General features: G+C 43.2%; 1 protein-coding gene across 9 annotated transcripts in view; it reads right to left on the reverse strand.

Annotated features, from left to right (window-relative positions):
• Window positions 1-226: 226 nt before the first annotated feature.
• Window positions 227-14762, reverse strand: part of LOC137382817 (oxysterol-binding protein 2-like) — a 441835-nt gene continuing 427299 nt past the window's right edge. For all 9 annotated transcript variants that reach the window (XM_068055287.1, XM_068055286.1, XM_068055284.1 and 6 more), the window contains 3 exons: window positions 11694-11878; window positions 7127-7347; window positions 227-6360 (listed from right to left, as the gene is read on the reverse strand). In XM_068055287.1, coding sequence (XP_067911388.1) covers window positions 6218-6360; window positions 7127-7347; window positions 11694-11878 — 549 coding nt within the window. In that variant the 3' untranslated portion in view covers window positions 227-6217. The remainder of the gene's footprint in view (window positions 6361-7126; window positions 7348-11693; window positions 11879-14762) is intronic.

A 14762-nucleotide genomic window follows, 5' to 3' on the forward strand; every position in this document is an offset into this window, starting at 1 on the left:
TAGATTGAGTAATCTAGAACACGGCAGGATACTTTCACTGGACGGTGTGTTGCATATCATCATTCTGTCTGCATTTTCACTACTGGATTCTGCAGCATTCCACCAATGTGCCGACACAGCAGTATGGAGTGAACTAGTGTCCAAACACTGAAAGTTACGATAGTTTTAATTAGAAACTAAATTATGAGTGAGACAGCAAAAAGTACTGACACAACAATGCTCTTTATTTCTGAATTTATTTTATTTCTACATTTTTGGCATTTTTGTCTTTAATCTCACAAGAAGGGTGTGTTCGGCTGTCCTGTCAGTTCAACATGGATTTTGATTGGTGCTGGTTAGATTAGAGACCAAACTGTGGTGGAAAATGCAAATGAGCAGGTGAGTGCACCCAAAAGCCCAACTTGTATGCAAATAATTAATTAATGTATGTAAATATATTCCTTTAAGCAATTTAAATTTACATAGAAAATAAGGAGCTTTGGCTACTTACATAATTAAGCAGGTTATACAAGTACATGGGAAGAGCATGATTAACACTTTGAGCACTGGACATATCTTTGCACCATAGAAAATACACACTATTCTGTTGTGTGGTCTCAGCAAGCTAGATTTGCTCCACATTTTCTACCATTGAATATTACAAAGTAAAATTAGAGAAAGGCATAACCATCATTGAGCTTTACTGTACTAACAATGAGAATAAACTAAATTTTTTAAAAAGGCAATCTCTCCATACTGTATATATCTCAATGTTTACTATTGTACTGTTGAGTTCAGTCCCTGGTGATGATCTTCAGTAGGTGACCCAAGTGTTCCATAATAAGGGAATACTGATAATTACACACAACCAGAGTTTGTGGCTTTTGTCCCTTACTCAAGTCTTACCATGGTGGTAACAACTTCCCAATATTATCCCACATAAATGAGAGTCTTGAAATATGAGTCAAGAGTTGGAAATATCATCTGATCATCAAATGATGGAATGTGAGCCCCACCCTATCCAATACAGAACACGATCCAATTGCTTCAGAGTTCAACAAGTTGCCCAGTTGGCAAACATTTAAATTGGACTCTGTGGGCAGGCCATGGGTATCCCAACATCCAGATAAAATGGTCACTTTGATACATTATTGAGATTATGGCATCATGCTTTAGCACCTTTAGATAGTAGACTGTTATATCCTCTACAGGTACCCATTCCTGACCACTTTTTTACTACCAGATCCATTTCCAACTTTTTACTCATTATCGGAGGGGAGGTGGTCACTGACAATAATTGTGTAGATCCTCAATGCAAGGTGTAAATGAAAGCAATCTCCACCGAAATGGACTTCAAAAGTATAATCATCTAAAATGCAGCAATTGGGGTAGCCTCAGCACTAATGAGGTGAAAATCCTAGGTGCCTTTCATTAGTTCTAATAGGAGGTAGAGGTAATCAGCATTATCCCAAGCTGTGGTATACTTTATTGTAATGTGGCTCAATTGGATTATAATAGTTAGAGAACCAGACATCTCACCAGCCTGTCCAATTGGGCAGGTTTCTGGTTTGAAGGAGCTGAAACTGTCCTACTCAATCCAGAGCTGTCCAAGGTACAGATATTTGAGCTGAAAGGCTCGTGCTTAACCCTGATGAGGAATCGACAGTGTCAGCTTCAAAGTGAAGCAACAACCCTTTGGATTGGATTCATCCCTCTTCCCAAAGAAAGTATTTTACATGTTCAAAGTTCATAACCTTTGGTGACTGGAACTTTGAACAGAGATGCTGCTGAGGGGTCAGGATGCAAACCATAGGTGATATTATCAGAGTCAGATGGGCAAATTTTCTTGATAAAATATTTCAGAAAAGTTCCTTCTCTTTACATTGTTTGTAAGAGGGGTTTACTGCATTTTCTTATAAAACTACCAGAACCATCTCAGATATACCAGCGTCACAGGTGTAAGCCGACAGTCTGCCCTGTGCAGTTTTGATTTAGTGCTTCATCTACTCATGAACTGTTTACCATCTAATGATGCCAAAATGGACCCTTCACAAAATGTATCTAAATAGGGAAGCCTGCTGACCTAATCTGTAGAGTGTTGTTCTTCATCATTGCCACCCGTGCACGATATCAGTCTGAAATCATCACAGCGATGGAATACTGAAAACACTTGTCCATGGGGTGGGGTGGGATGGGGGGAATGAAAGACAGTTAAGATATACACACACACCAGTAGACCAATCATAGAGCATCATAGTTGAGATGTGAGGGGTAGGGCAGGGGGAACTGTAGAGGTTTGCAGCTCAGACCATGCTACCCTCCTGGCTGAAGGAAGCAGTAAGAGGCACCAAAGCGGACTAAAAATGGAGGGGAATAAGAGCAGGAGACCTGAGGGAGAGGGAGGCACCCCAACACATTGTGTTAGCAGTCCATCAAATGAGTTCAAATCTTCAATTTCTTCCCATGATTTGAGTCAACATGAACCAACAATATTAGTTTTCTCTTCATATCTCATTTCTCCTTAAGGTAGGATGGATTCACAGGGTAGACAGTGCTGCTTTGACATTATTGATATGCACATCTTAACATTATAAATATGTTACTAGTCAATCTCGTGTAAACTGCAGATCTATACAACCTCAGTTTTATGTTCTAAAGAGTTTAAATAATGTAAATATATATACATGGTCTATTTTTCTCCCCACAAGGTATTCACAACCGCTGGTGGCAAGCTAATGCTCCCAACACTCTATAAACCTATCAGAAATAACAAGCTACATTTATGCTGTGGCATGTTAGATTCAGAGTCAAGTACTGTATAACAAAGAACAAATCCTACTACTCAAAGGAATGTAGCACCATGGGTACAGTGGAATCCATATATACATATTGGCCAATTATTGAATCTGGGTCTGTCTCCGTCAGTCAGTGGTGTGATAGTCAAACTTCACTTGTTACAAACTGAGGAACCTTAAACAAGGTTCATTCAGCAGTTTGTTTGTTTGAGGTTGAAGTTTCTTAACGTTGAGTTTGAAGTCTGTGAAAATTGGTGGAAATGAGTCACACATTTGCCAGTCCAAAGGGCAGCCATGCAATCCTCTCCCAGGCCTGCTACTGTCTCTGAAGTTCTCAATAGTGACTAAAATGAGGCTTGGGGGAGGGGGATAAGGAGGGGGCAATTCCCTCTCTTTCTTCCCTGGGTTGAACCATCTGATCTCCATTCAGCCCCTCTTCCTGACGGTCCAACTAATGGATTAGAGTTACTGTGTGGAAAACTGCAGGCACTTCCCGGCTTAAGTGCATTGTGCCTTTAAAAGGAAATGCTGTTATGATGAAGCATTTGCACTCCATCTGTACATGATTCTAAATGTATATCAGGATTCAACTGTATACATAATGCAGAGAGGGCACAAGCACCTGGTTCAAGAGGGAAAACAGCCCAGTGAATTGCTCCTCAGGGTCTTATTGCTCATTCTGATTCATGGGGGAACTGGTACCTGAAAACTACCTAACAATAATTGTTAAGTAGAATGCAGGGATTACCAAGTCATTAATGCATGCTTTCAATAGTTTGTTATTTATTGCACAGCTCATTTCCATTACAAACTCTCCAATAGTCCATCTTCACCTATCACTAGTCTGTCCAATTTGATGTCCAATATCAATGCATCAGCCCAGTTACAGAACACCTTTGGATCTGTGAGGAGAGATCAGCGTTAATATTAAATCTGAAGGATGTCAGAAAAAAAGTGCGTTTGGAAGAGCCTATAACTGCTGGGGGATTTGAATGTCATGGAAATGGGCCAAGGGATGACCTCCTGCTTGTGGTTAAATTAACTAATTCTCCAGCTGAGAGCTTTCAGTCACAATTGACAACAAACTACCATCAATAAAGTGCCTTTAATGTAAAAAAAAAAGTCCCAAAGTGCTTTGAAGAATACAACAAATGGATGCTAAGCAGGGATGCAGGTGTGGCGGGGGGCAAGTTAGATGATCCAAGTCACAGTCAAGTAGGTAAGATTGCAGAAGGTGTTTATAGGAGATGTTGAAAATGGGAAAAGTATTCTGGAAGGTAGGGCCGAAACTGTCAGAAAGCTCCACCAATTGTGATGGAATGGGCAGGTGACTAACCAGCTGGAGAAACAAACGGCTCCAGAGACGGTGAATCCCGCATGTGTCTTTCCAGGTCTGAATTACTCTTCTTCAGTCAATAGCAGATGCTCAGCCTGCCTGGGGTTTTCAACGTAGAAAGAAAATTAATGCTTGGACACATGATTAGAGGTACAGAATTGCAACAATTTATTTAATGGAAATGGAGTCAGTCATCATTTGGGAAATGTGCCGATGGGAGCACCAAAGAAATGAACACTGAATTGGGGCATTGGTTACTGTGCAGCAATCTGTGATGTTATCCTGCGGGTTAGCCAGTCACTCTCAGGAGATAAGAGCTGAATTTCCAATACGATTTGTAGGTTGCACATTTTGTGCCCTTGCTCCTATAGCGCAAGCCCTCTCCACTTTGTGTTAGTGTGGTACTCCACGGATTTGGTTTTCCTCGAATATTGTGGGATTGTGGTGCCAAACGTCTACAGCGCAGTGAGCAGGTGGCAGTGGGACACCTGTGTGATTCACAAGCAGTTGCTCCAATAGCCAGATAATAGTCAGTTTTCTTTTGTAAAAAATGCATCAGCATCACTTCTGCGCCTGCCCCATCATCTCCCATTCCGGCCTTAAACTGATAAATCTCATCAAGCTGCGATACAAAGAAACATGATTTGCAGAAAAATAATCCATGGGTGAGCCTACCTGCAAGTTCCACTCCCACTGTGATTATGCAGTAAAACCAGCAGCATGAGCCAGTTTCCAAGACGATACTCAGATATCCAACCCACTGTTCCAGGGAGAACACTTTTCCCAAAAAGATATTCCCAACAGCAATGATCCTGAGAACACTGCGCACAGAATGGCTTTTCAAAGAAGGTCATCACTGCTGTTTTGGTTTGCATGCCTGCTTTTGGTGGGCACATTCTTTTAAGCTTGCTTACGACAATTTGACATTTAAGAAGCAAGGCAGAAAGCCAGTGCATGTTCAGCACATGAGCCCCAGGGTGTGTTGTACTATGCCTGGTCCATTCATATAGATCAGAAGAGAGAAATATCAAATGACCAGGCAGCACTCCTATCCTAACACAAAATGCTGGATCAGCAATCGTTCAGTGTACTGGGCGCTGATAGTGACCTGTAGTGTCAGTGACCTAGCAGCTTGTGTTGGATGTGAGTCAGAAAGTGGGGCTAATCCATTAAGGATAGTGATGCAGCGAATAACGCTGATAATGCATCATAAGTTAGGGCAAGTGGTCTGGTATGACAAACCATGTAAATCTTTACACTTACTGCTGGTAATGTGATTTGCTACCTGGCTACTGCAATTATAGAATCAAGTTCCAGAAGCATGAAAATGTTAGCTTCTAAGCAGATGTAAAGGATGACCTACTCAGAACCTAAACAAAGATAAGATATGGGACAGCATTCTTCAAACCCCTGGCTGGTATGATCTATGCTTCACTCTCCACAAGTGTAATTCACGGATTTTGTATAGTTTATATTCTCATTTCAAGTCCCATAAAGTCTGGTCAAAGGTCCTTTCCCTCTCGGCTGCTGGTCAAGCATTGCCGTCTTTTGATGCCAAGACCATTAGGACCCGGTGTCAAATCCCCATTTGATGCTGAACAAGCCCCATCTGCCTTCGAACACAGGATGACAACCATTGAATATATTTGTCAGGAATGTGTGCTGTTCATTCGGTTTAAATAGTAAAGTCTAACACCAGTTATAATTTAAAAAAAAAATCTCTGGTTAGGGAAACATTATGGTAGCTAGCAATCAACTCATTCATGTCCAATGTACGGATCAGCTGTGGAGGTGGGCAGGGGATATCTGATTGCTAAAATACCGGTGCTCATGCTCCACTCCCCAAGCAACCCACTGCTTTTACTGTCCGGACATCCTTAGCCTAATAACTGTCCATGGGTCATCTGTGGTGTGTATCCTTGTCTGGGGGTGGGGTGGAGGAGGGGAGGGGGGGGGGAAGGGGGTGGGGGCATGGTATTCTTTTGCATTGACGTTGTCTTGTGTTTCCACTATTTTGAGTTCCACACTGGAGGCTCGCGGCACTCCGTTCCTCTCCCACAGGTGACCAGGGAGACTCTGAAGTCCATCGGGCCGGAGTTGACGGTGCTCAGAAGATATCTGGGCACATCTTCCAGTCCTGTGTCTCTTTGGACTCCCAGTAGCCACCTTTGTAAACGTACACCTCCTCTCCGGTGATGGGGTCCTCTTTCTTCTCAAACCACACTGGCTGGTAGGGTTCATATTCCCTGCCTGTAAAAGAAAGAACTTGCATTTTTGTAGTGTCTTGCACAACCTCAGGAAGTTCAAAAGCACTTCACAGCCAACAAAGTACTTTTGAAGTGCAGTCACTGTTGTAAAGTAGGAAATATAGCAACTAACATGTGCATAGCAAGGTCCCACAAACAGCAATGACCAGAATTTCTGGTGATGTTGGTTGAGGGATAAATATTGGCCAGGACACCGGGGAGAATGCCCATTGCTCTTCTTCACACTGGTGGTGTGAGAACTTTGACGACCACCTGAGGTGGCAGATGGGGCGTTGGTTTAATACATCATCTGATATGATAGCACCTCTGACAATGCAGCATTCCCTCAGTACTGCACTAAAGTGCTACCCTAGATTAGGTGTTCAAGAACCTGAAGTGGCTCTTGAATCCCCAACGTCCTGACTCAGGTCCCAACTAAGCCAAGGCTAACACGGCAAATCAAGGTTTCTCTGTACACCTCTAGCAATAAGCCAGTTCCCAACACTGTGAGCGCACACTCTTTCCTTAGACTGATTCTTCCCTTTGCCCCTAAACTCTGTATCCACTCTCGAGGTGTTTTGTCTGTGGAGAATTTTGCACTTTAAGCTGGGAGATGGATTAATGCCTCATATGCTAGTTTCATTAGAAGTCCACACATTAAGGCGAAGCTGGTTTCAAGCCCCGGTGCAAGTTCAGAGTTCTGTGTCACCGCGTCATCCAGTTCCACTTCCAGTCCCAATTGAGCCACAACAGACGCACTCGGCGCTCACCTTCCTCTGCAGCTGCGACTGCCTCCGCCTCCCTCAAGCGCCGCACGGCTCGCTGTTTCTCCTCCAATCGCTGCTTCTCCACGTTTGCTTCCTCCCACTCGCCATTCTCCATCAGACGTTGATCTGGTCGCAGGCGGCTGTCAGTAGGTGCCGACCCACTCTCCATTTCATTCAGGGTCAATGCCAGTTCAGAGAAATAATACATGTTTTCTGCATTATCGCTGCAATAGAAGGACAGGCTGTTACTGTATAAAAACAAGAAATGCTGGAAATATTCAGCAGGTCTGGCAGTATCTGTGGAGAGAGAAGCAGAGATAATGTTTCAGGTCAGTGACCCTTCATCAGAACTGGCAATGGTTAGAAATGTAATAGGTTTTAAGCAAATGAAGTAGGGGTGGGGCAAGAGATAACAAAAATAAAGGTGTTGATAGGACAGGGTCACAGAGAATAACTGACCAGAAGGTCATGGAGCAAAGGCGAACAGTATGTTGGTTTGGTGAAAGACAAAGCGTTAGTGCAGAGAGGGTGTTAAATGGACAGAAAAATGAACAGCCCTGGCCCAAAACACAAACATGAAAAAAACAGTGGGCAGGCACATGGTAAGAAAAATGATGAAACAAACTAAAATAAGATAAAAAGAAAAAAAAACTGAAAATAAAAAGGGGGGCCCGTCATGCTCTGAAATTATTGAACTCAATGTTCAGTCCAGCAGGCTGTATCATGCCTAATCGGTAAATGAGATGCTGTTCCTCGAGCTTGCGTTGATGTTCACTGGAACACTGCAGCAATCCCAGGACAGAGATGTTGGCACGAGAGCAGGGGGATGTGTTGAAATGGCAAGCAACTGGAAGTTCGGGGTCATGTTTTCGGACTGAGTGGAGGTGCTCCGCAAAGCAGTCTCCCAATCTGTGTTTGGTCCACCACACTGTGAGCAGCGAATATAGTATACTAAATTGAAAGAAGTACAAGTAAATCGCTGCTTCACCTGAAAGGAGTGTTTGGGGCCTGGGATAGTGAGGAGAGAGGAGGTAAAAGTGCAGGTATTACACCTCCTGTGATTGCACGGGAAGGTGCCGTGGAAAGGGGACGAGGTGTTGAGGGTAATGGAGGAGTGGAGCAGGGTGACACAGAGGGAATAATCCCTTCGGAATGCTGATGGGGAGGGGAGGGGAAGATGCGTTTGGTGGTGGCATCACACTAGAAATGGCGGATGAGGATCCTTTAGATGTGGAGGCTGGTGGGGTGGAAAGTCAGGACAAGGGGAACACTGTCGTGGTTCTGGGAGGGAGGGGAAGAGGTGAGGGTAGAGGTGTGGGAAATGGACCGGACACGGTTGAGGGCCCTGTCAACCACAGTGGGGGGAATCCTCGGTTCAGGAAAAAGGAAGACATATCAGAAGCGCTGTCGTAGAAGATTGCACCATCAGAACAGATGCATCAGAGATGGAGAAACTGGGAGAATGGAATGGAGTCCTTACAGGAGGCAGGGTGTGAAGAAGTGTTGTCGAGGTAGCTGTGGGAGTCGGTGGGTTTATAATGGATATTAGTAGACAGCCGATCCCCAGAGATGGAGATAGAGAAGTCGAGGAAGGGAAGGCAAGTGTCAGAGATGGACCACATAAAGGTGAGAGAAGGGTGGAAATTGGAAGCAAAGTTGATAAAGTTTTCCAGTTCAGGGCGACAGCAGGAAACGGCACCGATACAGTCATCAATGTACCGGAAAAACAATTGGGGGAGGGGGCCTGAATAGGACTGGAACAAAGATTTTCAACATATCCCACAAAAAGACAGGCATAACTAGGATCCATGCAGGTACCCATAGCTACCCCTTTTACTTGAAGGAATTGAGTGGAGTTGAAGAAGTTGTTGTTCAATGTGAGAATAAGTTCAGCCAAGCAGAAGAGGGGACTGGGGACTGGTTGGGCCTCTGTTCAATGAAGAAGCGGAGAGCCTTCAAACCATCCTGGTGGGAGATGGAGGTGTAGAGAGATTGGACGTCCATAGTGAAGAGAAGGCGGTTGGGACCATGAAACTGGAAATTATCAAAATGATGTAGAGTGTCAGAAGAGTCACGGATGTAGGGGGGAAGAGACTGGACCAGGGGAGAAAAGATATAGAGTCAAGACAGGACGAAATAAGTTCAGTGGGGCAGGAACTGGATGAGACAATGAGTCTGCCAGGACAGTCCTGTTTGTGGATTTTAGGAAGGAGGTGGAAGCGGGCTGTCTGGGGTTGCGGGGCTATGAGGTTGGAAGCTGTAGAGGGAAGATCTCCAGAGGAGATGAGGTCAGTGACAGTCCTGTGGACAGTAGCTTGATGTTCGGTAGTGGGGTCTTGGTCCAGTGGGAGGTAGGAAGAAGTGTCTGTTATTGTATATCCTAGTAGAGCAATCATATATATTGGTCTTGGAAGGGGGTGTAGCACAGATTCACCATAATGGTAACGGGGCTTAAAGGGTTACATTACAAAGACCGGTTCCTTAACTTGGCTTGTAGTCCCTTGAAGGTTGAATGGTGTTCTAATTCAGGTATTTAGAATGACTAAAGAATTCGATAATGTATACAGAAGAATTATTTCCTCCGATGGGGGAAATCCAGATAAGTGGGCATAATCTTAAATCAGAGCTCGACCATTCAGGACTGAAATCAGGAAACATTTAGTTAAACAAAGGGTAGTGGAAATCCGGAACCTTACTGCGCTATTTTTAAATTTTCAAGACTGAGATCAATAGATTTTTGTTGGGTTAGTGTATCAAGGGATACAGAACAAAGGAGGGCAAATGGAGTTGAAGTACAGCTCGAGGGGCTGAATGGCCTACTCCTGTTCCTATGTCCCCAAGGCCCATCTTGGCCACAGGCCATGGGGCGAATGGTATCACTGTGAATGGAGCTGCCTTGCATGTCCCTGGAAATAGCAATGACTTGATGCACATCAACAAGAACGACTTGCATTTTTGTAGCATCTTTAACACAGAAATTGGCCCAGGATGCTTTACAGAAGGGACAAAAGAAATAAGGGAACGGACAGTGAGTTATGTGAGATAGGAGAGGTGAATAAAAGCTTGGTTGAAAAGATGTTTACTGAGGTATAGCAGGGTGTAGAGATGAGGAGATTTAGGGAGGGAATTCCAATATGCAGGCCAAGGTGGCTGAGGGCTCTGCCACCAATAGTGGAGCCACAGGAGGGCAGTATGGACAGTATTGAAGGAGCGAGGGGTGTGGGAGGGGATGCAAGGCTGGAGGAGACTGTGGAAATAGGGTGGGCAAGGCTTTGGAATGACAGTCAAATCCAACCCCTTAGGTACAGGGAGACAATGAGCATGTACAAGTAGGACTTAGTGGGTAACAGAGTAGAGCCAACTGAATTTTGAACTAGGTTATAGAGTGAAGGATAGGAGGCTGGAAAGTAAGATATTGGAGAAAACAAGAGGTACCAAAAATGTGAATAAGGATTTAATTGGCACTGGGGGCTAAGTAGAAGTGGAGGCAGTTAATGGTGAAGTAAGTGGTCCTGATGTCGAATAAGATGTGGGCTTTGAAGATCTGGGTGGCCTCCTCACCCAAGTGTACTGATTCACACTGCATTTCATTTTCTCTGGACCCTCATCCATGTGTCAAGTCCAGGCAGCAAACAGTCACGGAACCCAGGGCAGGGTTATCACAGCCAAACTTGGTGATGGTGCTGGAGGTGAGGGCAGTGGTGGAGGTCAGTGAATAATGATCAAGGTGGGGGACAATCTGGAATGACTTGGCCCTCTCGGCAAATTCTAAATGTTGCAGTCCAACTGCAAAGCTGACTGAGATCATCTAATTCCGCACAAGAAATTGATCTTGGGATCTTCTGATCAGCACAGCTCTGTAGATACCGGGCCTTCACCTGTTCCTGTTAGATCCCTCATATCATTTCGTAACCAACTAGAGATCAAAGTTCTGATGAAAGATTATTGCCCTGAAATGTTAACTCTATTTCTCTCGCCACAGATGTTGCCTGACGTGCTGAGTATTTCTGGCAATTTTTGTTCTTATTACAAGATTATCATCTCTTGTGCAATTCAATGATGTGCCAGGCTTAAGTGAGATAGTGGCAACTAACTTTCATACCTCCATGCAATTGTAGCTGTAAATGGAAGGAAGGTTATGAAAGGGTTAATCATCTCTGCTGGGCATAACTGGGAAGAAGTGATCAAAGGTGGAAACAGATTGTACAACATTTAGTTGGAATTAGCTGGAAGCAAGTGCAAGGGTTAATTCTCCCCACTTGTAATGGACAGTTGGATGCTTTACAGTAATTGGAAGAGGATAAATCTCTGCTAGAAACAGGTTGTCCAGTGGCTCACTGTAAATAGGTAGAAACAGGTCTGTAGGTCAATGTGGAGAACTGGTTCATAAAATCTGACAGCACAGAGGTGGCCTGTGCTGGCTGGCTCTTTGAAAGAGCATAAAATCATAGATAGGGGTTTGTCTGGGATCAAAGAAAGTGTAACTTGGTGCATTCAAAACATGCTGAGAAGATGTTTGACAGATTTACACTGTGCAGTGAACTTGCAAAGGTCAGGAGCCGATACTCACGGAAGTGCGTATTTCCTCCACAGCACTTTGGGTGGGAGAGTCTGGTAGACCGTTTTCTGTCTGCCCTCACAGCTGGTCCCATCTTGACTGCTCTCCACAACCTTTGCAAACTCCATCTTCTCATCCCACGTCCCTGTCAGGATGTTGCTGGCTTTACCTTCCGAGTCTGTCACCACACCTGTTACCTGATGCACCAAGAGAAAAATGTCCTCTTATCACATTACACTTCCCCAAATTCAGAGAGAAGAGACTTTCACTGTGTCAGTCTGGTCAGCCCACCACTCCCTATCATAGGGTTTCACCATATTTTGTATTTTGATACTGACACTTATGGGATGATAGCTTACAGGAGGTAGTAACTCTTATAGACAAACTCCAACAAATTCTGTCTGTATCATTACAGACAGGACCTACCCATCCAGTTCTAACTGTATCATCACTGCATGGTATGCACAACATTTCTCCTGTACTACCTTGGATAGCCACTTTCTCAGAATTCCTCCTGTACCACAATAAATGCCTAGGAACCTCAGTGAGCTTGGATTGTGGATGGATCAGTCAGCCCATTAAACCCATTCAAAGTTCAACATAAGTACTGTCTAAAACCAAGAACAATTAACCAAAACCTTCATATCTCAACTATATCAAGTAGTTGAGGTGAATAGAACAAATGTATTTAAGGGAAACCTAGATGAGTACATGATGGAGAAAGGAATAGAAGGATATTGTGATAGAGTTAGATGATGCATGGGAGGAGACTTGTGGAGGGGAAACACCGACATGGCTCAGTTGGGCTGAATGGCCTATTTCTGTACTGTAAATTCTGTAGTCAACCTTAGTGTACCCTGCACTACCCTGAAATTCTGTGGGAGTTGTCCATGTCTCTCGTCGTAACACCAGTGAGAGACTGAAGGAGTCATTGGAGAAATGATGTAAATGACAGTCCTCTAAGGGTTCTACCAATCTTCCTCCAGCGGAACCTGCCTGGAATTTCAGGGCCCTGCTTACTTGAGGCTTGTGAATTTTAAACATCTGGCCTTATGCTCATGGCCCAAGTAAATTGGCAATGAGAAACCTAACAGCAATCGTAAGCCAGCAAAGCTCCTCTCTTTTCTCGGTTGAGTTTCCTTGTGCTACACACAAGTCAGCACCCCATCAGGACTATCTACCCTCTGAATGTCTGTAGGCAGAACCCAGCTATGGATTGGGGCTTTTACATTATCCTTTAGTAAACAATTAAACATCTAAGTGATTTGGACAATCATTGGATGTTAGTGAAACAAGTCTTTTCCATTCCCCTCTTTTTGAAGAAACTCACAGCAGGTGGTGGAAGCAGATTCAACATAAAGCTTGGCTACTGGGCCCAAACCCGACCAAACCCAACTACATGTGTCGGGTTCGGGTTGGGTTGGGTTGGGTCTATATTCTGTGTCCAGCATTCGGGCTCGGGTCGGGTCGGGTTGGATTGTACTGTTTAGCTTTGGCAGTCTCGGTGCCACTTGGCATTTCCGCTTATGTGAAAACCCCATTATAATACATATTATGTATTAAAACTTAAATGTGACATTTTTAAACCAAATTTTTCACTGTTATGATTAAAAAAACATTTTAAAATGTGGGAACACATGTTTTATTTTTACAGACTGGTTGTAAGTCTGGAAATTTTTGTGAATTGGATTTCTAAGTCAATTGTATTTAAAATACTTTAGAGTATGAAATTCAATAACACAAATTAGAGGCTGCCTTCTCTGCCCAAAGGAAACCCAGGAGTAGATTTTAAGGTCCATTCATATTTCAGTTATAGTGGCTGCCAAAATGGTATGAAGTTTACTGGCTAATTTGACTAACCGTCATGTATGTTAAAATTAGCCTCTAAAGGAACACTAATGTCTCATTTTATACATAACACACGCTTAAAATATAATTTATGAACTTGTTTGTTTTAACATTGCAAATACAGACTTGGAAAAATATCTGTAGTGCCCTGCCCAGACCACCCTGGTTGTAAGCATGTTGATGATTTGTCTTAAGTTTAAAAAAAACAAAAATTTTCAAGATTTAGATCTACCCGGTTATGGAAAGAGGACAAAAAAAAAGTCTACCACGAAATTCCATCATGGGATTCTTTATGTAGAAAGTCATGTTGTAGCTGTTGTGTGATGGACATCTGGGAAACTGCTACATTATGATTGAAAGCGAGTGCCATTGAGCACATCAATGGATCTTGTGGACAAAATCCACTAGGAATTATGAGATAAGCCAAAACACAGGATCCAACTTACTTAATTCTCATTACTGCATGGGTGAGAGACTAACTTATACTCAAATTATATTAGTTTTGATAATCCTGTGTTTCAAATGCAAATATTAAAAATGAAACTGCATCGAACCAACATTTATTGTATCTAATCTAGACGTTAATTGGCATTGTGCACACTTTTTTTTTCGTATACATGGGGTTGGGGGGAGTTGAATAAATCACCACTGGCCATCCAAGTATAAATTCTAAATCTTCCACAGTAAGGACTTAAAACACCCTGACATATTAATCTGCTGTTACAGTCTAGATTAGTCAATCTAGTAGCTTGTGTTCCTTGAATGAAGTATTCCTCTGATCCCAAAAGGCTGGTGTTCTGTTCCATGGGAGTGAATAGAGAGTTGGCTATCTCTAGAAGCTTCGGTTCATGTCAAAACCATTTTGAAGACATTAAACAGTGTAGCATCATTAATGCAATATTTTCCCATCAAATGTAGATAATTTCAAACAAGCTATAATGGTTGTAGAAGTAATGTTGATTGATTTTCAAAAGAAAGCCTTTGTCCCATTAGTTACCAACTGATTGTTTCACAGTAACAGACAAGTAACATTGCAGAGAGAAAACCATCTATGAGCTGAACTAAAAAAAAAAAATCAAACTATGTGGGCTTAGGAATAGACAGGATGTTAGATGGTTTGTTTCGCAGAGCCTTTGGAATACATTGTCAGCTGGTGTGGTGGGCGCTAACTTTCTCAGCAGCTTCAAGAGGGAGCTCGACCAGTTCCTGACCATGAGAAAGATTGAGTCAGAG

The sequence above is a fragment of the Heterodontus francisci genome, chromosome 23 (assembly GCF_036365525.1).
Source record: "Heterodontus francisci isolate sHetFra1 chromosome 23, sHetFra1.hap1, whole genome shotgun sequence".
NCBI classification, from domain to species: Eukaryota; Metazoa; Chordata; class Chondrichthyes; order Heterodontiformes; family Heterodontidae; genus Heterodontus; species Heterodontus francisci.